This window comes from Sceloporus occidentalis, unplaced genomic scaffold, assembly GCF_023333645.1.
Source record: "Sceloporus occidentalis isolate IW3139 unplaced genomic scaffold, rSceOcc1.0.p SCAF_58, whole genome shotgun sequence".
Taxonomy (NCBI): domain Eukaryota; kingdom Metazoa; phylum Chordata; class Lepidosauria; order Squamata; family Phrynosomatidae; genus Sceloporus; species Sceloporus occidentalis.
The window spans coordinates 3,896,507-3,920,608 of record NW_028317038.1 but is presented as its reverse complement, the minus strand read 5'-3'; the positions used below and the strand labels follow the sequence as shown (position 1 = coordinate 3,920,608).

Here is a 24,102-nt window from a genome sequence, read left to right as displayed (position 1 = left end):
ACATGCTAATTGAATTTCCCGCCCCACATGAAACGGAGGCTTGGAACGCATAAGTGAGGTCCCTATAAGAGGCCACACGGTGGCGCGCGCGTGCCGACAGAGCCAGAGACCATGCGGTCAGTGTTGAGGAAACCTGCCAATAGCTACATGTGTCGAGGGACTTCAGAGGAACAGCGGTTCGGGCGGACGGAAGGTAAGTAACCCATAGTTACAGTCAGTCCACAAACCATTTAAAACAAGTTTAGCCAAATAAAATTGCACAAGGCTGGAGCACACTGTGGGTACAAGATGGATTTAAACTGGTTGATGCTGGAGGCTGGGACGGATTAAGAGCATCATGGGGCTGGTGCTGAGGATTTTGGTGGTCATTTTATGGAAATAAATAAAATAGACAGAATCTTAACTCCTCGGCATTCATGTGTACTGGATAAAGATGACATCAGCGCTCGGTAGATAATATAGGATAGAATCTTATGTGATGGGACAGGGAGTAATCAGTACACTAAAAAAGTCATCATATGCGGGATACCTGAAGCCACAATTTAGTGCCACTAATCCTTTTTTATATAATATGCATATTGAAACAGAGTAAATAACACAAAACCTTTACTTTTCATCTCACTGATTTCTGGGCCAAGGAAGTTTTGAAGTGACTATAAATTCAGGAGGGTGTTTTATCTCTGGATAAATAAAAATTAAATAGTTCTATTTATTCCTGCAGTAAGTAAAGAGCCAGGAAACAGACAACCAAATACACACCAGGACAGAATCTGCCACACCGACCCCCAAACACACACACTAGGACAGGCTCTGCCACACCGACTCCCGTCCCGGTGTGTGTGTGTTTGGGTGTTGGTGTGGCAGAGCCTGTCCTTGTGTGTGTGTTTGGGGGTCGGTGTGGCAGAGCCTGTTCTGGTGTGTGTGTGTTTGGGTGTCGGTGTGGCAGAGCCTGTCCTGGTGTGTGGTATGTTTGGGTGTCGGTGCGGCAGAGCCTGTCCTGGTGTGTGTGTGTTTGGGTGTCGGTGTGGCAGAGCCTGTCCTTGTGTGTGTGTGTTTGGGTGTCGGTGTGGCAGAGCCTGTCTTGGTGTGTGTGTTCGGGTGTCAGTGTAGCAGAGCCTGTCCTGATATGTGTGTGTGTGTTTGGTTGTCGGTGTGGCGGAGTCTGTCCTGGTGTGTGTGTTTGGGTGTCGGTGTGGCAGAGCCTGTCCTGGTGTGTGTTTGGGTGTTGGTGTGGCAGAGCCTGTTCTGGTGTGTGTGTGTTTGGGTGTCAGTGTGGCAGAGCCTTTCCTGATGTGTGTGTTTGGGTGTTGGTGTGACAGAGCCTGCCCTGGTGTGTGTGTGTGTGTGTGTGTGTGTTTGGGTGTCGGTGTGGCAGAGCCTGTCCTGGTGTGTGTGTGTGTGTGTGTGTGTGTGTGTGGTTGGGTGTCGGTGTGGCAGAGCCTGTCCAGGTGTATGTGTGTTTGGGTGTCGGTGTGGCAGAGCCTGTCCTGGTGTGTGTTTGGGTGTCGGTGTGACAGAGTCTGTTCTAGTGTTTGTGTTTGGGTGTTGGTGTGGCAGAGCCTGTCCTGATGTGTGTGTGTGTGTTTGGGTGTTGGTGTGGCAGAGTCTGTCCTGGTGTGTGTGTTTGGGTGTCGGTGTGGCAGAGCCTGTCCTGGTGTGTGTTTGGGTGTTGGTGTGGCAGAGCCTGTTCTGGTGTGTGTGTGTTTGGGTGTCAGTGTGGCAGAGCCTTTCCTGATGTGTGTGTTTGGGTGTTGTTGTGACAGAGCCTGCCCTGGTGTGTGTGTGTGTGTGTGTGTGTGTGTGTGTGTGTGTGTGTGTGGTTGGGTGTCGGTGTGGCAGAGCCTGTCCAGGTGTGTGTGTTTGGGTGTCGGTGTGGCAGAGCCTGTCCTGGTGTGTGTTTGGGTGTCGGTGTGACAGTCTGTTCTAGTGTGTGTGTTTGGGTGTTGGTGTGGCAGAGCCTGTCCTGGTGTGTGTGTTTGGGTGTCTTAATCCAGCCCTGTCTCCAGTGTGCGCCATCTTAAATACAGCTTGTACTTACAGTGTGCTAAACCTTGTGCAGTTTTATTTGGCTAAACTTGTTTTAGATAGTTTGTGGACTGACTTTGTTTTGCTGTTTAAGTAATTCAGTATTGATAGAATGACATATAAAAGTTGATCAAAAAAACTTTTCCACTGCTTTTTTCATTATCGCCAAATTAACCCTGTATTAATATGCATTATTACGGCCATATTTTCTCTCCTAGTGAAAAATTAGTGCGGCCCACGCACATATACATTTCTGATGAAGTGGTCCGCTGCATAAAAAACTTGGACACCCTTGGATTATATGATTAAAACATCCTCTTCAGTGCTTTGATTTTTATATCGTATGATTTAAATTTATAGGATTTTACCTGCATTTCTTCACAATGTTTCAATGTATCAACATTATCATGCAAGATTCTCCATTCTGGCATGATCAAAATAGGGCCTTTATTATCTTTAACAATGTTTTGAAAACCAAAAACCTAAAATATTCTGAACTGTCTTACTATATAAATCTATTAAGATATATTAGAGCAGAAAGCATCATGGCATTACTTTGATTTTGTAGGTGTGTGGAAGAATATCAACTGGCTCCAGATGGCAGGTCTTGTCTGACGCTGACTGACATATGCGAGGGCCCCAAGTGCCTACATTCTGACAATAACCTAAACAACACATTGTTTGCAGAAATGCTGCATGGGTTCAACAACAAAACACAGAGAGCAAATCAGGGACGTGTTTTCCAGATGAGCTTCAGGTGAGACCTACAGGCTTTCTAATAAATTGAGTACTTTGGGCATTTTGATGTCAAGCTGTTATGGTATGGTCTTTTTCATGCAATTTTTTTTAATAAATAACCATACCTGGGAACTCTCCGTGTTTGACCCCGAGATCTCCGGGTCAAGCACCGGTTCTCCGGGTCAACACTCCAATACTCCAGGTCGCGGGAGCGGGGTCTTGACACGCCCTCCTCCCCGCCCATTTCTGCTGTAAATTAGGGTGTTTTCTGTGATGTCAGCGCCCCCAATGCTGTTCCACCCCCAACATCAGCTGGTTCCCAGGTATGTAAATACTCATGCAAATAGCAAAAGAAAGGGAATCTGCTGTAAGATGCCATTGTCTAAATTTAAACTGTCAGAGGCTTAGATGAAACTACTTCTTAATTTTATCACATATGTAACAAATTGGCAAACCAGATGGACCTAGTGCTTCGATTTGCTGTCCCTTTTACATAACTCCCAACATTTCCAAATGTGAAAGAGGGACACTTTTTTTTTAATCTGGCGGAACTCAGCGATACAAACAGTTGCACTTTACAATTTTGACAGACAGACCTTGAGCTCCCTAATGTTGAGCCGACTAGAGGGAGATTGTGGTCTCCCAGCTAATCTGCAGGCTGCAGTTGCTGATCAGGCGGCTGTGCGCCCCCCACAGCTGCACCTGAGGTGAGCACAGATCTCGCCTCACCCTTCCTCTGACCCTGCAAAGCCGGACAGAGGAAGGTATAGGTGGGACAGCTACCCAAAATCGTGACTTTCCCACCTAAATCGGGACAGATGGGGGGCATGCTTTTATCCCCCAACAGTAGTCTGCCACATAGTACCATAACTGACTGCTTGGTCTGAGATTTGTCTTGAAATACGTACGTCCATTCTGCACCATACGGGCAAAGAGTTCTCAAAGAGGAAGTTGAAAAATGTGTAATTCACATGGAAATGTAGCTGCAGTGAGGTCACCCAAGTGGACATGTCATAAAAACCTATCATATAGATCTTTGACACACATACTCCGTTAGTACAGTCATAGGTTCTGGTTCTAGGAGTCAGAGTAAGTGGAATTATGGCTGACTTCCAGAGAATGACAGGTGAATGACAGTTTTGGTGGGAATGCCAATAGGATATAATGGGAGGAAATAAATTCCTACTAAATCACTTCACCCTCAACCACTAAGTAGATTGTAAGCTTGCAAGACCTCTTCTTCTTTTGTTCTGATTTATTATTGTGTTTAATTTTTAATTATTCCAATCGTTGTAACATTGTTACAATCATTTTAACATTGTTATAATTGTACATTGTTATGGATTCTGCTCGCGCTATATATAAAACATAATGTTATGTAATTCAGTGGGTGAGAAGATCACATTGATTTAACTCCGCATTATATGGGGCTTCTTAATGTATAGTGAGGTCAAGGACTTTATTCACTATTTATTTATGAAGGATGTAAATATTTTATTATATGTGTTTTCAGTTAGATATTAAAACTGCATTTTATAGAAAATGTATCCCAGTCTCTTTTGCTGCCCTCTTCTAAGGTAATTGGGAACGTCCTTGTCCTTGGTGATTATAGCAGCTCAGTTTTTCTTTTTCTCTATTTCTGTCCCTCCTTTTTTTCTTTTATTTCTATACCAAATATATAATGGGTCTGTATGAAAACTGTAATAGACTTGTGTACAGTGTTGTGAAACAGTATTTCCCCTTCACAGTTTCTTCTAATTTTGCATATTTGTCAAATACTTAACATGTTAAGATCACCAAACTAATGTTAATATTAGAGGAAGATAACCTGAGTAAACAAAAAGTGCAGTTTTTAAATGATGATTTCATGTGTAGAAGGAAAGAATGTATTCAACCCTACCTGGCCCTATGTGAAAAAGTAATTACCCCCTTAGTTACTAAATCAACTAATTAACCAGATTTAATTGATAATTAGGTTCAATTCACTAGACTCTCCCAGGCATGATTACTGCCAACCCTGTTAAATCTAAACATCAATTAAATAGAACCTGTCTTGCAAAGTGGAGTAGACTAAAATGTCTCAAAAACAGAGCTAAAGAAATTTAACCCCTTAAGGACCGGGCTCATTTTTCGTTTTGTACCCTGTGGGGCCGAGGCTGTTTTGACACTTTTGTGGTGCTTGTGTTCAGCTGTAATTTTCTCCTCACCCATTTAGTGTACCCACATAAGTTATATATTGTTTTTTTCAGGACAAGATGGGCTTTCTTCAGATACCATTATTTTGATTGTATCATCTTATTTACTATAAAAAAAAAAAAAAAAAAATGGTGAAAAATTGAAAAAAAACACATTTTACGACTTTTATTTGAAAAATCTTTTACTTACCTAAAAAAGCAAGTAAAAAAACTAGCTAAATAGATTCTACTACTTGTCCTGAGTTTAGAAATACCCAATGTTTTTATGTTTTTTTGCTGTTTTTTGTAAGTTATAGGGCAATAAGTACAAGCAGCGTTTTATGATTTCCAAATCTTTTTTAACAAATCTGGTCAGTCTGCCTCCATCTCCTCTTTGGAATATCTTTGAAGCCGGTTAACTCAATTTAACCCATTCAAACCATATATTTTTGAAAACTAGACACCCCAGGGTATTCAAAATGCTGTTATTTTAACCCTTTCCATGCACCAATTATAGAACTACACTTTGTCAAACTTTGTAATAGTAATTTTTTTATTTTTTTTTCACACAAATTGTACTTTAGTTATAGATATACAGGTTCTGGTATATGTCACTGTCAAACAACACCCCAATGTGTGTTCAGGAACATCTCCTGAGTGCAGTGATACCCGACATGCATGGGTTTGTCGGGTTGTTTGAGATTTAAAATGCCACATTTGGGAAGTGCGCTTTTTTTCTCCATTTTGGTCAGTCTGTACCTATGCCCTATCTTTGAGCTCGGCCACTCCAATTTACCCCATCAGCCATTTTTTTTTTATATTAGACACCCGTTGGGTATTTGAAGTGCTTTTATTTTAACTCTTTGTTGAGATTTTTGAGAAATTTTAGCACTTGCTCAAAATAATAAACTTTATTTTTTTATTTTATTTTTTTAATACTTTTTTTATATTTTTTTTACACATGTTGCTGGTACTGGATGGTTCATCAAGTGACATCACTGCATAATTATTTTTAAATGTTAGCACATTTTTTTTTATTTCCATTTTTTATTTTTTTTATTTATTTTTTGAATATTTTACTAATCACATAGTGATTAGAAAGCTGGGTTCCATTGACTTGCTTGGTTGAATGCAGTACCTGTATTCAACCTGCAAATGGAGTCAGAGTTCTCTAGAGGGTCTGGAGACCGTCTAGCGAACTCTTTCTTCTTTATGTTTTTTTTACCCGGGCCGCCTCCATCTTGCTGATGGCGAAGATCACCGGCAGCTGCGGCTGTGACCGCTCTCCGGAGCGGTCACAGCCCATCCAAAGGTAAGTGTTTGGTGTCGCTGGATGCCTCCTGATCGAGGCATTCCAGCGACACCATTTAAGTTTTTAAAACGGGCGTCCGCCGCCATACAATGTATGGCGGCTGTTGACGCCCCGGGGAGGGGCCAGACATGGCCCCCGATGCAGATCTCGGCGTTACTGAATGCCTCGACATCGAGGCATTACAGTAACGCCGTTTAAGCAAATAAAGTGATCGTTGATCACATTCTAAGCTTATTTAATTTTTTGACGGTTCAGGACCGTCAAAGGTCATTTAGTGACCTTCTTGTCATGACGGTCCTGAATCGGCAAAGGTCGCGAAGGGGTTAATAACAGATGACAAAGTAATTGACAACTATCAGTCTGGAATAGGCTACAAAAGCATTTCTAAGGCTCTGCCCCCGAGAGCCATTATCTACAAATGGAACAACTTAGAACAGTAGTGAAACTTCCCAGGAGTGGCTGGCCTACCAAAATTAGTAGAGTGCATCACCTACTAATCCATGTGGCCACAAAACAACTCTGTGCAATAATTACATCCATGGGAGAGTTATAAGACAAAAACCACTGCCGACCAAAAAGAACACAAAAGCTTATCTCAATTTGAGAAAGAAAAACGTAATGGCCCCCAAGTCTGTGGACTGATGAGTCAAAAGTACATTTTTTTGAACATGGGTTACATCTAACATAAAGTTAACACAGTATTCAACAATAAGAGCAAACAGACAAACATGATTGGGTAAGTTTGATGGGCTGGGGCTGTTTGGCTGCTTTCAGGACCTTTGCAACTAGTCATGGAACCATCCTCTCTACCATAGAATCCTCAAGAATGTAAGGCCATCAGTGTGTAACCTAAATCTCAAATGCAGTTGTATTATCAGAACAATGAGCCTAAACACACAAACAAGTCCACCTCTTAAAGGAAGCAGATGAAGGTTTTTGAATCAGCTAGTCAACGTCCTTACTTGAATCCAATTGCTATGCTGTGGCATCTCTTTAAAAAGGATGTTCATGGTTGAAAATCCTCCAATGTGGCTGAATTAATAGAAATCTGCCCAGAAGAGCGGGCCAAAATTATTCTACAGAGATGTAAAAGACTCATTGTCAGCTATCGCAAGGGTGGCACAACCAGTATTAGTTTTAGGGGGAATTTTTTTTAAAGCATACATTTTAGGGATCTGGCCATGTATTGCTTGGCCCACCACTACATCAAAATACCCCAAGTTAGGCCAGTCCTGTCCAATATTTCATGGATCTTGGGCAAGAACAACAAGCTCCCTGGAACTCCCAGGTCGCAGCCAACTAAAGCTAAAAGCTCACTCACCTTGGTCCGGTCCTATTTTCAAGGATCACAAGATAAGGATTCCCGGGACTCGTTTCCAAAGATGGACACTGGCCCGGAGCCTCTTCTACTCGATAATCCAGCGTGGCAACAGGCTCTTAAAATGCTGATAATGAAGGAAGAGATGATTCCATTAATTGAAAAGGCCACACAAGGCATTAAAGACACGCTTTCTGAAATTAGAACAAATGTACGGCAGCTGGGAAACCGCGTGGCAACCATTGAGGAAGACATGATGTGGATGCTTTCTAGACGCTTGGAGGACCTAGATAACCGGGGACGCAGGAACAACCTCCGAATCAGGGGAATCCCGGAGACGGTGCTGCAGGCGGACATTACTCACCGTGCTCTTAGACCCCGTGGGGATGCCACGGGACCCCCAAGGGATATCATATGCAGACTCCATGACTACCCTTTGAAGGAAAATATTCTGCAAAAATGCAGATTAAAGGCTGATATTTCATAGGATATTTCTATTTTTCCAGACCTGTCGCCTTAAAGACAAGGAGATCCTTAAAACCTGTAACGACAGCGCCAATGGGGATTCCCCTTTGATGTAATCGCACGTCGCAACTCTAAGTCATATATTATCTGACAGGCTTCTGATGTTCCGCTCTTCTTAGAATCTCTGGGCCTCCCCAAGCTTCACGTCCCTGACTGGGAAGCTTAATTTGATGCGATGTGGCAACTACGGGACCTCCCAGACATAAACGGCATAGGATCCCGACATCTTAATGGGTATACCTATATGCCTCTCTATTTTTTCTAAGAGGATCTGCTGCTCTTCATTGTCGCGTGGAACATTGTTTTGTTTTTTTTAATCCCTTGCGTGCCGGCTGTGGAGACGGACAGATTCTTCACCTGCCTCGCCCTCACCACCGTCGAGGGATTTGTTCCTGGACTTACTGTCCTGTAAATTCACATCATTTACAATTTTTATAGTGACTATGCTGCAGACTCTGTTTGTTCCTTTTTAGGTCATCCATCTTCTCGCCGTGCTCGGCATATATTTAAGAAGGTAACTGCCTCACTTGCTTTTACTTTGTTTTTCTAATTTCTTCAACATGGTTTTTATTATTTTTTACTCACACATCTTGTGATCTAGTTAATGAACCTGGGGGTCATGGGGACATTCTTTGTACCCATTCTTCTTCCTAGACTTTGTTGTGAGTCTGTATATTAGCATATATGTTGTATTTACTTTGCCTTACATTTCTGTTTTTTGTTCTTGACAGATTGCTATACCTGCTCGGTGCCTTATATACACTGTGTTCCGATGTGTTGCTAACTGCAATGCATGGGTTTATACTCATACATTTTACATTCTATAACACATTTCTGCAACTCTCTACCAATCAGTGTATATACTTTGCTTTACATTTTCGATTACTATACCTGCTTGGTGCCTTATCTAGGCTTTACACCAATATTTTACTAACTGCCATGCATGGGTTTAAAAAAACCTTATTTCAACTTCTCACACACTTCACATTATATAACACATATATACCACGGGACATACTAAAACGAATGACAAAATGGAATGCCCATAGACTTTAATGGGGAGGAATGCCCATAGACTATAATGGGGAGGAATGCCCATAGACTAAAATGGAAGGGAAAAGAATAATTGATTTTGAAATAAAAGCTTAAGAAATAGCATTTAGACCTTTGGCACACATACTCCCTTAGGACACACATGTGATCTAAAACTCAGATTACGTTGGATTATAGCTGTTTTCTATGGAATGACAGGTGAATGACAGTATGGAGGGAATGCCCATAGGATATAATGGGAGAAAAAATAATATTGTTTTTTTAGAGAAAACCATATGACATATCATATAGATCTTTGTCATGTATACTCCCCCTAGTACAGTTATAGGTTCTAAACCTCATATTAAGTGGAATTATAGCTGTATTCTATGGAATGACAGGTGAATGACAATATTGATGGAATGCCCATAGGATATAATGGGAGAAAAATCAAACCTGTTTTTCAGACAAAACCCTCTGAAAAATCATATTGATCTTTGGCACATATACTCTCCTAGTACAGACACACGATCTAAAACTCATATTATGTGGGATTATAGCTGTTTTCTATGGAATGACAGGTGAATGACAGTTTTGAGGGAATGCCCATAGGATATAATGGGAGAAAAATGAAACTTGTTTTTTAGAGAAAACCCTCTGACATATCATATAGATCTTTGTCATGTATACTCCCCTAGTACAGTTATAGGTTCCAAACCTCATATTAAGTGGAATTATAGCTGTGTTCTATGGAATGACAGGTGAATGGCAGAATTGATGGAATGCCCATAGGATATAATGGGAGAAAAATTAAACCTGTTTTTCAGACAAAACCCTCTGAAATATCATATAGATCTTAGGCACATATACTCCCCTAGTACAGAGACAGGATCTAAAACTCATATTATGTGGGATTATAGCTGTTTTCTATGGAATGACAGGTGAATGACAGTTTTGAGGGAATGCCCATAGGATATAATGGGAGAAAAATGAAACTTGTTTTTTAGAGAAAACCCTCTGACATATCATATAGATCTTTGTCATGTATACCCCCCTAGTACATTTATAGGTTCCAAACCTCACATTAAGTGGAATTATAGCTGTGTTCTATGGAATGACAGGTGAATGGCAGAATTGATGGAATGCCCATAGGATATAATGGGAGAAAAATCAAACCTGTTTTTCAGACAAAACCCTCTGAAATATCATATAGATCTTAGGCACATATACTCCCCTAGTACAGAGACAGGATCTAAAACTCATATTATGTGGGATTATAGCTGTTTTCTATGGAATGACAGGTGAATGACAGTTTTGAGGGAATGCCCATAGGATATAATGGGTGAAAAAAAAATCTTGTTTTTTTAGAGAAAACCGTTTGACATATCATATAGATCTTTGGCACACATATTCCCCTAGTACAGGTATAGGTTCTAAACCTCATATTAAGTGGAATTATAGCTATTTTCTATGGAATGACAGGTGAATGACAGTATTGATGGAATGCCCATAGGATATAATGGGAGAAAAATCAAACCTGTTTTTCAGACAAAACCCTCTGAAATATCATATAGATCTTTGGCACATATACTCCCCTAGTTCAGAGACAGGATCTAACACTCATATTATGTGGGATTATAGCTGTTTTCTATGGAATGACAGGTGAATGACAGTTTTGAGGGAATGCCCATAGGATATAATGGGAGAAAAAATAATATTCTTTTTTTAGAGAAAACCCTCTGACATATCATATAGATCTTTGGCACACATACTCCCCTAATACAGTTATAGGTTCTAAACCTCATATTAAGTGGAATTATAGCTGTTTTCTATGGAATGACAGGTGAATGACAGTATTGATGGAATGCCCATAGGATATAATGGGAGAAAAATCAAACCTGTTTTTCAGACAAAACCCTCTGAAATATCATATCGATCTTTGGCACATATACTCCCCTAGTACAGAGACAGGATCTAACACTCAGATTATGTGGGATTATAGCTGTTTTCTATGGAATGACAGGTGAATGACAGTTTTGAGGGAATGCCCATAGGATATAATGGGAGAAAAAATAATATTGTTTTTTTAGAGAAAACCATATGACATATCATATAGATCTTTGGCACACATAATCCCCTAGTACAGTTATAGGTTCTAAACCTCATATTAAATGGGATTATAGCTGTTTTCTATGGAATGACAGGTGAATGACAGTATTGATGGAATGCCCATAGGATATAATGGGAGAAAAATCAAACCTGTTTTTCAGACAAAACCCTCTGAAATATCATATAGATCTTTGGCACATATACTCCCCTAGTACAGAGACAGGATCTAAAACTCATATTATGTGGGATTATAGCTGTTTTCTATGGAATGACAGGTGAATGACAGTTTTGAGGGAATGCCCATAGGATATAATGGGAGAAAAATCAAACTTGTTTTTCAGACAAAACCCTCTGAAATATCATATCGATCTTTGTCATTTTGAACACTGGTGACACTTGTAATATGTTGGTCACCAGAATGAGGAATCTGCACACACACCAAAGGAACTCTGGTGCTTAACTGTGCCAGGAAGGGCCAGCTCCCCAGTAGATCAAAATAAATAAAGGCTCCAGGCACTCAAGGGTTCCAGCTCAGGCAGATTTATTAAAGGAAGACAGGAACAACGTTTCAACCTCACAATGAGGTCTTTATCAAGTTGATAAAACTGTTATTTTGTTGAATTGAGTCCTCACACAAGTATGCCATCCACTCTTCTCTGATAAAACATAAGTTTGCCAGTTGGTAACAAGCAGCTGCAATAGACAATAATATGTCACAATTTTCTTTTACTCTTTCCCTGGTATTAAAAAGGTATTAAAAAGGCCAGTATAACTGAGCTGCAAAAGCAAATTCTGCATTTCTCACCACTAACTAAAGTAAACCATCTCATACTTACAGGCAATAGGAAGCAACTTCGAATAAAGTAAACATTGCCCTAGTAAATTAGATAAATGGTTTAAATGTTATAATGAGGCTTAAAGTGATATTTATTAACTAAAATAAACTGAGATAGTGGGTTCTATCCAATTATGTGAGAGAAATCAGTTATTGTTTTTTTTGACTAAATAGGTTGTATTTCCGTCTATGGTATTCAATGAGCTGAGATAGATTAATTTAAACCACTGAATAGAGCTGGATATTTCAATATGCTGATTTAGACATGTGTTAAACTGGACCAAACTAGGCTTATTCTGCTGTTAAAACATTTCCAAATTAGCCCAGCATAATACATAATTAAATTGGTAACATTTATTTAAAGGATGTGATTAACCCCAGCGTTTATTTTACAATGCTTTCCAAAAAACTACCAGATAAATTTCCATCTTTCTTCATCTATAATTTCCTACCAACTCATTCAGTGCATCCCCACAAATTATATATTGAGTTTTTAGAGGACAAGTAGGATCTTATATACACAAACCATTTAATATTGAAAACAAATTCTAAAAAATGCGAAGAAAATACCATTCTTTTCACAGTTGCTTCTATTAAAAAATATACATAGCCAGTGTAAAGTAAGTAGAATAAAAAATCTAACTTTATTTAGGTATTTACCTTGATTTTGGAAACACCTCCTATGCCTGGTATTTATATTTATTTTGGTAGTTACTGGGCAAAATATGAAAGATGTGCATCACTGTTTTCAAACATATATATATATATATATATATATATATTATAGTTGGGCCCCAAAAGTATAGAAAAAGCTATACTGCTGTATAAAGGTATTCAGTGCCCTTCACTAATATGGACACCCTTTGTAAATATGAGCAAAAAATGCTGTGAAAATTTGTCTTGACGTATGTTTCCATTGACAGTTTAAATTTTTTAGTACATTTGGGTGACTTCGAATAGGAAGTTGTTCAACCATGACTTCCTGTTTCACAGGGGTATAAATATTAGGTAACACATAGGCGAAATTCCCTTAGTCATTGATCATAATGGGTAAAACCAAAAAATATGGTAGTGATGTGGGGCAAAAGATTGTTGAGCTTCACAAAATGGGAAATATTTTTTATTAGTGATATTGTGGATGGAAAGGTATGTCTTTTTGCAGATGACAAAAGTTTGCAACAGGGTCGATGTTCCTGGAGGGATAAACCAAATGGCAAATGATTTAGATAAACTGAAAAAATGGTCAGAGCTGTGGCATTGATAAATGCAAAGTAATGCACCATGTGCAAAACAACCCAAGGGCAGAGTATAGAATATTTGATACGGTCCTAACCTCAACGTGTGAGGAAAGGGATTTAGGGGTAATTATTTCAGAGGATATGATTTAAGTTTTTAAAAACTTAAAGGGAGTTTATTTAAAAGGAGAAACATCAGAAAATATTTCTTAACTGAAAGGGTAGTGACTTCATGGAAGAGCCTTCCATCAGAAGTGGTAGATGTTAATACAGAGAAGGTGTTTAAGAAAGCATAGGATAGGCATAAGGTTAAGCTAGATATAAGATAAGGCCAGGTACAAAGGAAAGTTTTAAGATGTTGGGCAGACTGGATGAGGCAAATGGTTGTTATCTGCCGTCACTTTCTATAAGTGGCTTTAAGAAAATGGCAAAAGCACTGAAAATGCCTACTTCCACCACCAGTGAAATAATTAAGGAGTTCCAGTCAACTGGAAATGTTATGAATTAACCTGGAAGGAAGAGTATGTGTGTCTATATTGTCTCAAAGCACTGTGAAGAGGATGGTTCTAGTTGCAAAAAAAATCTCCAAGGATCACAGCTGAAGAATTGCAGAAATAAGTTGCGTCTTGGGGTCAGAAAATCTTCAAAACTACAATCCAATGTCACCTACATCACCACAAGTTGTTTGGAAGGTTTGAAGAAAAAAGTTTCTACTCTCATCCAAAAACAAACTCAACTGGCTTCAGTTCGCCGGACACTACTACAACTTCAGATAGGACCGGGTTCTATGGTCGTGTGAAACCAAAGAAGAGTTTTCTTGCCAATAAACACCAGTAGTGGGTTTAGCGCACACAGAGAGGTAGTGTGAGGCTGCAAGGCAGGATTAAAGGGTAGAGACCGGTATGCAGGAACGTACCCCAGGAATCAGCAGATAAGGCAAGTGAGAATAAGCCGAAGTCAGGAAACGAAGCCGTGGTCAGGGAAACTAGCAAGCTGCGAGGTCAAAATCCGAAGCCAGGGTCAGGAACCAAATAATCAGGAACGCCGTTTAGTAGCCAAGGGTCGGGATATAGAGAGCAGCAGAGTAGAGGACAAGCCGGGTTTGGTACACAGGAAATCAATAGGAAAAAATCACCAAAGGGCACTAGAGCTCGAATAGAAAAACAATCACTGAGCACTGAGCTAATCTCAGTGCTCAGCTTTTAAACTTGCCGCCAGGGGAAAGCCTCGCCCCCAGCCGTGACGTCATCGGTGCGCGTACCCCGGCATCTCCACTCGGGGGCGCATAAAGTTAGTTGAGGGTGCGCGCGCGCGCCTAGCGGCGGACATGCTGACGGAGGTGGAGGGAGCTGGAGACGCGCCGCGGGATCCGGTACCCGCGGGCATCGGGTACTCAGGTGAGTCACTTCGTCGGACCCGGGGTTGCGGACCCTGACAGATCCCCCTTCCGACGAGAGGTCTCCGGACTCTCTCAGGGCCTGGACGATCAGGATGTTGATTGTGAAAAGACGTAAGAAACTCTGGGGCATGTACGATGTCAGCAGGCTCCCAACGATCTTCGGCGTTCCCTTTCGGCAGGAGACAGTGGTCCATGGACAATACCTATTTGCATAGGTTCCTCGTCTGGGAGTGAGGCATTGGGGACAGGAGGAGAGGCAGGCGACCAGGTAGAGGAAGAAGATTGACGCTCGAGTCTTCTCTCACGGAGCCGACGGTCGATCTGGGTGGATAACGTGATAAAGTCCTCCAGGCCAGAAGGGATGGAAGTGCGAGCAAGTTCGTCTTTAACCAATCCCGAGAGGCCCCAACGGAATTGATCGTGGAGAGCGGGCTCATTCCATAACGAGTCCAGAGCCAGGCGTCTGAAATCAGTGATGTACTCCTCGATGGGGCGCCTACCCTGCTTGAGGGTTCTCAGAGAGGTGGTAGCCGAGGAAGTTCTGAAAGGATCGTCATACATAGAGTCCATAGCCTGACGGAATGAGGCCCACGAATCCAGTAGCGGACTGCTGCTGTGGAGGAGGTGATGAGCCCACTGTTGAGGTTCGTCCGAGAGGAGGGAAATAACGGTATGAACCCGGACATAGTCGGAGAGATAGGTTCTGGGCTTAAGATTAAACAATATTTGGCAGGAAGTGATGAAAGTTCGGTACTTCTTGCGGTCACCTGTGAATCGTTCCGGGAGGGGAACTTGAGGTTCTATGGCCGAGGCGCCTTCCATGTTGAGAGGTAGAGGGGCCACGGCTGGGTCTGCAGGAGCGGCATGGGGAACTTGAAGCTGTTGCACCTGCTGCCTAAGCTGGTTTTGACTTGCCTGGAGTTCTTGCAAAGACTGGTTCATAGAAGTCATTTGTTGACTTAAGGCAGTGAACATGTCAGGTCTTCCTGCGGGCTCCATAGGGCTCAGTGATTATGTGAGGCTGCAAGGCAGGATTAAAGGGTAGAGACCGGTATGCAGGAACGTACCCCAGGAATCAGCAGATAAGGCAAGTGAGAATAAGCCGAAGTCAGGAAACGAAGCCGTGGTCAGGGAAACTAGCAAGCTGCGAGGTCAAAATCCGAAGCCAGGGTCAGGAACCAAAAAATCAGGAACGCCGTTTAGTAGCCAAGGGTCGGGATATAGAGAGCAGCAGAGTAGAGGACAAGCCGGGTTTGGTACACAGGAAATCAATAGGAAAAAATCACCAAAGGGCACTAGAGCTCGAATAGAAAAACAATCACTGAGCACTGAGCTAATCTCAGTGCTCAGCTTTTAAACTTGCCGCCAGGGGGAAGCCTCGCCCCCAGCCGTGACGTCATCGGTGCGCGTACCCCGGCGTCTCCACTCGGGGGCGCATAAAGTTAGTTGAGGGTGCGCGCGCGCGCCTAGCGGCGGACATGCTGACGGAGGTGGAGGGAGCTGGAGACGCGCCGCGGGATCCGGTACCCGCGGGCATCGGGTACTCAGGTGAGTCACTTCGTCGGACCGGGGGTTGCGGACCCTGACAGGTAGCCATATGGAAAAGGACCACATGCCCACAGTTAAATATGGTGGTAGCTTTTTTAATGTTTTAGGGCTGATAAAATCCAGGTCCTACTATGGCCATCGCTGTCCCCTGATTTGAACTCCATAGAAAACATGTGGACAGTCCACCAGCGTCGACCTTGAAATTTAACAGATGGGGAGAGATTTTGTATGGAGGAATCTGAGATCCCTCGCCATGTATTCTCCAACCTCATCGGCATTATAGAAGACTCAGAGCTGTTATCTTGGCAAAGGGAGGTAAGCACAAAGTATTAACTAAAAGGGTGTTGATAATTCTGCCACACATATATTTCATTTTTATTTATTTTTTAAAAAAACCTGTGTTGTGTTTGCAATTGTTTGATATCCATGCTAAACAAAAGAGAGTGCAGCGCTCCGTTTGTAATAACTCTATATTAATAGTGTTATGCAATACTTGAACATATCCGTCCTTACAAAATAACACCCACGTGCATAGTAAATAAAAAAAACAAAACAAAAAAAAACAAAAACCAAAAACAAAAAAAACAGGTATACTTAGATTCAAATCACATGTGATGTCTTCTATGAGACTCTCAGCAGGTTCACATGAAAAAAAAAAGAAGCATATAGATAATAGTATAATATTGTTTATACAAGAGATATTAACCCTCCTATAAGATTGGTACTCACAATCTTTTGAGCAACCAAGTTTGCTCAAACTATAGGGCGTCTGTGTAGAAATATCATAGGATCCAATAGTTTCTGGAAAACAGCAGCTTTGTGGTGTTCCACTCAATGTTGTTGTTCCTCAATGAGCATCAGCTCAAGATATACAGGAGGTCAAAATGAAGAGGAGGATTTGAAAGTAAAAATAGCAATTTATTAGTAGTAAAATCTAAAAAACGATATGCTTGCAACATGCAAACAAAGTTTGTGCTACTTCCAGGTGGGCGTATCGCCAATTTGCATAACGCGTTTCACCCAATCAGGCTTCCTCAGATGCATACCAATCCCTCCTCTTCATTATCCTTATATGCTCTGCTGCATTAGATCTGCCAGGTGGAGTCCCTTTATGTGCAGCTGATGTTTAAATCCAATAATATTAGAATGCATTATGTATAAAAGTTTGTCCATATTCAGCACCCATATTTAAGTGTCCATAAAAATATCTATAACAATGTCCATATTGCACAAAGAGAATGAATTAAAAACACACTTAACTATAAAACATTTTAATCATAATAAGTTAGAAATTGCTCAGAGACCTATCAAACCCATCCATATGGGGCATGTAGTGTTTCTCACATATTAGTAAAATATTTATAAAGATCATGTATAAATACCAATATAAATAGATATACATTACATAATTTAAAACATATAAAACATATATGAGAAATATATATCTAAAACCACATATACATATATATTAATTATAAATTAGTTTCATATTTTATGAGGGAATAATTAATCTAAAAAATTAAATAGATCAAAATCCTGATTCAATCCCATAGGATGTAGTGTTTTCAATACATAGACCCACTTCATCTCAATCTGACCAACTTTTTAAATAAAATTTCCTCCTCTCCAATTTCTCTGGACTACCTGTATACCTATATATTTAAGGTGCTTAGGGTCGCTGTTGTGACATTCTTTAAAGTGTAGAGGTACAGTGTGATTTGTTTGAGCTCCCCTTATTGCTCTGACATGTTCATCGATTCTTTTGTGAAGTGGTCTCACCGTTCTTCCAACATATTGGAGTCCACATGGGCATTCCAATAGATAAATAACATTTTTAGTATGGCATGTTATTACATTTTTTATGTTATATTGTTTGCCTGTTCTACAACTCTTGAACACTTTAATTGCTGACCTGTTCATACAGTTTGTCTCTTGACATGAGGTGCATTGTCCACATTTATAAAACCCTGTATTATTATGTATAAATCCATTATCCTTATGTTGAGATTTAATAAAACTAGAAGTTAAACTTAAACTCAAATTTGGAGCCCCCCTATAAATCACTTTAGGGGTTTCAGGGAGGATTTGTTTCAGGTCATCATCCTTTAAAAGTATAGACCAATGACGTTTAACAATTTTTTTTAACTCGTGATGGCATTTATCATAATTGAAAATTAAAGGTATCGTATTATCTTGAACGTCCCTTTTTTTGGATGTTAATAAATGTGTCCGTTCTACCATCTCGGTCTCCCTCATCGCTTTTTGTAATATTGATTCTGGATAACCTTTTTGTATAAATTCATCGTTAACCTTATTAATTTGTTGTTGGTATATAGAATTATTTGAACAGTTACGTTTTATGCGCATAAACTGTCCCTTAGGGATGTTATTCAGCCATGGACTATAGTGTCCACTATTATAGAGGATATAACTATTTGTGTCCACTAATTTAAAGAAAGTTTTTGTGCATAATTTTGATTGTTCAATATATATTAAAAGATCCAGATATGAAATTTGTTGTTTGCTATGTTCTGAGGTTAAATTGATCCCCCACTGATTAGTATTAAGATGCTCCAAAAATGAATACAATCCTTCCGCTGGACCATCCCAAATAAAAAACAGATCATCTATATAACGACGATAGGCAATCAAATTTTGCCCCCAGCTATGGGAAGAATAGACAAACGTCTCTTCCCAATATGCCATGAATAGATTGGCATAGCTGGGAGCAAAACGAATGCCCATCGCCGTTCCTCGTTGTTGTAAATAGAATTGGTCATTAAAGAAAAAGTAATTATTTTGTAAAATCCACTGGATGGCTCTTATTGTAAAATCACCCTGTATTTTAGGTATGTTTTCTTCTCTATTCAAAAAATATCCTATAGCTTCACAGCCCTTTTCATGTTGAATTATCGTGTATAATGAAGATACATCACACGTAACTAAAAAATAACTATCCTTCCATTGGATCCCTTCCAATTGTTGTAGCAAACTTGTTGTGTCTTTTAGATAAGATCTTGTTTTTTTCACCATAGGTTGTAAAAACTCATCAATATATTTAGACAAATTTGCAGAAATCGATCCAATCCCAGAAACTATTGGTCGTCCGGGAGGATTCTGTAAATCTTTATGAATTTTAGGGAGTGTGCAAAAAGTAGGTGTCCGCGCATAGGTTGTATTCAAGAAATTGTATTCCTTACTAGTTAGAATTCCACATAATTTTCCATAATCCAACATTTGTACTAAAGATTTTTTCATGTCGTTTATAGGATTATTTTTTAATTTTATGTAGACTGTTGTATCATTAAGCTGTTTATAACATTCATCAAGATATTTAGATCTATCTAAAAGAACCAACCCACCCCCCTTATCTGCTGGTTTTATAACAACATTTTCATTTTGACGCAGATTCTTGAGGGCCCGATATTCACCTGATGTAAGATTATTGGTATTAAAATTTTGTTTCTTTTCTGATAATTTGTCAATATCATCTGTAACCAATTTCTCAAATATATCAATAGCCGATGATTTATATTGTGCTGGATAAAAGTGAGACTTGTTAGATAATGTGGTATGTTTAAATTGTGTGTTTGTTGTTATTCCTATGTTTACAAGAGGATTATTTGTGAAATATTTTTTTAAAGTTAATCGTCTGGAGAATTTGTGGACATCTATATATGCATTAAAGGAATTAAAACATCTATTTGGGGCAAATTTTAAACCCTTATTTAACAAACTAATTTCATCTGGTGTGAGATTATGTGTAGATAGATTAAAAATCCCTATTGGTTCCACCAACGGCCTCTTTTTTCGCCATTGTACTCTCTGCCCCCCACGACACCCTCTCTTTCTTGGGATCTCCCCCTTTTCGGTTGTGAAATAGGGGTTAGATTCTGTCGCCACTGGCCCCTTTGGGGGCCTTCTCCTAAAAAAGAGGAAGGTGGGGTTGAGGCCTCTCCCATTTCATCATTATAATTTGCCAATGTTTCAAAACGATTTTTAATGTTAATCAAATTGGGGTTTTCTTGATTATGAAATTGGGGGGTTTTACGTATATTGTGTGTTCTGGGGATCTTATCCCATCTGTTTCCCTTGTTTTTATCTCGGGAAATTCGGGTAAAAACATCCTCTTGTTCCTTATATGCAGTCTTTATAGTTGGATATTTAGTATGGTGTTGACCATTCCAAGTCCTCTTATTATATCGTATATTACCTTCTTTTTTGGCATAATTCCTGATTCTATTATTATTGTAATCATTTAAATCTCTAATGTATTTCTTTTGTTTCATGTTTTTAATTAAATTAACAACATGAAACAAAATTAAATTAAAAACATGAAAACGTCAAAATGAAAATGTTGTTATAAAACCAGCAGATAAGGGGGGTGGGTTGGTTCTTTTAGATAGATCTAAATATCTTGATGAATGTTATAAACAGCTTAATGATACAACAGTCTACATAAAATTAAAAAATAATCCTATAAACGACATGAAAAAATCTTTAGTACAAATGTTGGATTATGGAAAATTATGTGGAATTCTAACTAGTAAGGAATACAATTTCTTGAATACAACCTATCCGCGGACACCTACTTTTTACACACTCCCTAAAATTCATAAAGATTTACAGAATCCTCCCGGACGACCAATAGTTTCTGGGATTGGATCGATTTCTGCAAATTTGTCTAAATATATTGATGAGTTTTTACAACCTATGGTGAAAAAAACAAGATCTTATCTAAAAGACACAACAAGTTTGCTACAACAATTGGAAGGGATCCAATGGAAGGATAGTTATTTTTTAGTTACGTGTGATGTATCTTCATTATACACGATAATTCAACATGAAAAGGGCTGTGAAGCTATAGGATATTTTTTGAATAGAGAAGAAAACATACCTAAAATACAGGGTGATTTTATAATAAGAGCCATCCAGTGGATTTTACAAAATAATTACTTTTTCTTTAATGACCAATTCTATTTACAACAACGAGGAACGGCGATGGGCACTCGTTTTGCTCCCAGCTATGCCAATCTATTCATGGCATATTGGGAAGAGATGTTTGTCTATTCTTCCCATAGCTGGGGGCAAAATTTGATTGCCTATCGTCGTTATATAGATGATCTGTTTTTTATTTGGGATGGTCCAGCGGAAGGATTGTATTCATTTTTGGAGCATCTTAATACTAATCAGTGGGGGATCAATTTAACCTCAGAACATAGCAAACAACAAATTTCATATCTGGATCTTTTAATATATATTGAACAATCAAAATTATGCACAAAAACTTTCTTTAAATTAGTGGACACAAATAGTTATATCCTCTATAATAGTGGACACTATAGTCCATGGCTGAATAACATCCCTAAGGGACAGTTCATGCGCATAAAACGTAACTGTTCAAATAATTCTATATACCAACAACAAATTAATAAGGTTAACGATGAATTTATACAAAAAGGTTATCCAGAATCAATATTACAAAAAGCGATGAGGGAGACCGAGATGGTAGAACGGACACATTTATTAACATCCAAAAAAAGGGACGTTCAAGATAATACGATACCTTTAATTTTCAATTATGATAAATGCCATCACGAGTTAAAAAAATTGTTAAACGTCATTGGTCTATACTTTTAAAGGATGATGACCTGAAACAAATCCTCCCTGAAACCCCTAAAGTGATTTATAGGGGGGCTCCAAATTTGAGTTTATGTTTAACTTCTAGTTTTATTAAATCTCAACATAAGGATAATGGATTTATACATAATAATACAGGGTTTTATAAATGTGGACAATGCACCTCATGTCAAGAGACAAACTGTATGAACAGGTCAGCAATTAAAGTGTTCAAGAGTTGTAGAACAGGCAAACAATATAACATAAAAAATGTAATAACATGCCATACTAAAAATGTTATTTATCTATTGGAATGCCCATGTGGACTCCAATATGTTGGAAGAACGGTGAGACCACTTCACAAAAGAATCGATGAACATGTCAGAGCAATAAGGGGAGCTCAAACAAATCACACTGTACCTCTACACTTTAAAGAATGTCACAACAGCGACCCTAAGCACCTTAAATATATAGGTATACAGGTAGTCCAGAGAAATTGGAGAGGAGGAAATTTTATTTAAAAAATTGGTCAGATTGAGATGAAGTGGGTCTATGTATTGAAAACACTACATCCTATGGGATTGAATCAGGATTTTGATCTACCGTATTTTTCGCTCCATAAGACGCAGTTTTTTTCCTCCCAAAGTAGGATGAAAAATCAGCCGCGTCTTATGGAGCGAAGATGCAGGCAGGGAGGGGGGGGGGGCAACGATATACCGTATTGGCTCGAATATAGGCCGCACTTTTTTCCCCCACTTTAAGACTTTAAAGTGGGGGTGCGGCCTATATTCGGGGTCTAGCGCCGGGCAGGCAGCGGGGTTAGGATACAGATCCCCCGCAGCGGTGCAGGGGACCTGCATCCTACTCCCCGATACGCTCAGACAGCCTCCCCTGCCAGCACTTCCCACGGGGGGGGGTGCCGGCACGGGAGGTTGTCTAAGCGCATCGTGCGGATGCGTTTTACCTCTGCACCCCCCGCGGACTTACCGGAGCAGACTCCCGGGTGTCTTGCGGGGTCGGCGGGGGACGTCTACGCAATACAACTTCCGGTGCCGGATGTGCCGCACCGGAAGTTGTATTGCGTAGATGTCCCCCGCCGGCCCCGCAAGACACCCGGGAGTCTGCTCCGGTAAATTGGGGAGGGGGGGGCAGAGGGGGACAGTGGCAGCGTATCTCGGGGAGGGAGGACAGTGGCAGCGTATCTCGGGGAGGGAGGACAGTGGCAGCGTATCTCGGGGAGGGAGGACAGTGGCAGCATATCTCGGGGGGCGGGGGGGCAGAGTGGCAGTATGTTTTTTGGTGCTTTTTTAAAGAAAAAAACTTTTTCTTTAAAAAAGCACCAAACTTTTAGGGTGCGGCCTATATACGGGGGCGGCCTATATCCGAGCCAATACGGTACTCACCAAAAGTGTCCCGGACAGTCTCTGTCTCGCTTCGCCGTCCAGGGGAGGTCTTCATCTGGAGACCGCCGCCTCTGTCGCCGCCTCTCCTCTTCTCTGGTCCGTTGCGACGGCTAAGGGCGGACTGGATGGAGAGGACGGGGGGATTTGACGCAAGCGCCGTGTCACGTATGGCGCCGGCGCATGCGCAGTACGGCGCTTGTAGTCCAACTACACTTCCCATCATGTCTGACCAGCTTTTTTCTGTGCAGGCATGACGGGAGGATGATGTCCTTTTTTTATAGCCCATTTTTTAGCTCAAAATATTTTTTCCTTTTTTTTCTCCTCTAAAATCTAGGTGCGTCTTATCAGCAGGTGTGTCTTATAGAGCGAAAAATACGGTATTTAATTGTTTAGATTAATTATTCCCTCATAAAATATGAAACTAATTTATAATTAATATATATGTATATGTGGTTTTAGATATATATTTCTCATATATGTTTTATATGTTTTAAATTATGTAATGTATATCTATTTATATTGGTATTTATACATGATCTTTATAAATATTTTACTAATATGTGAGAAACACTACATGCCCCATATGGATGGGTTTGATAGGTCTCTGAGCAATTTCTAACTTATTATGATTAAAATGTTTTATAGTTAAGTGTGTTTTTAATTCATTCTCTTTGTGCAATATGGACATTGTTATAGATATTTTTATGGACACTTAAATATGGGTGCTGAATATGGACAAACTTTTATACATAATGCATTCTAATATTATTGGATTTAAACATCAGCTGCACATAAAGGGACTCCACCTGGCAGATCTAATGCAGCAGAGC

The 24,102-nt window shown here is 40.0% G+C and overlaps 1 protein-coding gene across 1 annotated transcript in view; it reads left to right on the top strand.

Annotated features, from left to right (window-relative positions):
* Positions 1 to 24,102, top strand: part of LOC149287625 (astrotactin-2-like) — a 782,689-nt gene that overhangs the window by 215,135 nt on the left and 543,452 nt on the right. The window contains exon 14 of the mRNA XM_089492656.1: positions 2,594 to 2,782. Coding sequence (XP_089348782.1) covers positions 2,594 to 2,782 — 189 coding nt within the window. The remainder of the gene's footprint in view (positions 1 to 2,593; positions 2,783 to 24,102) is intronic.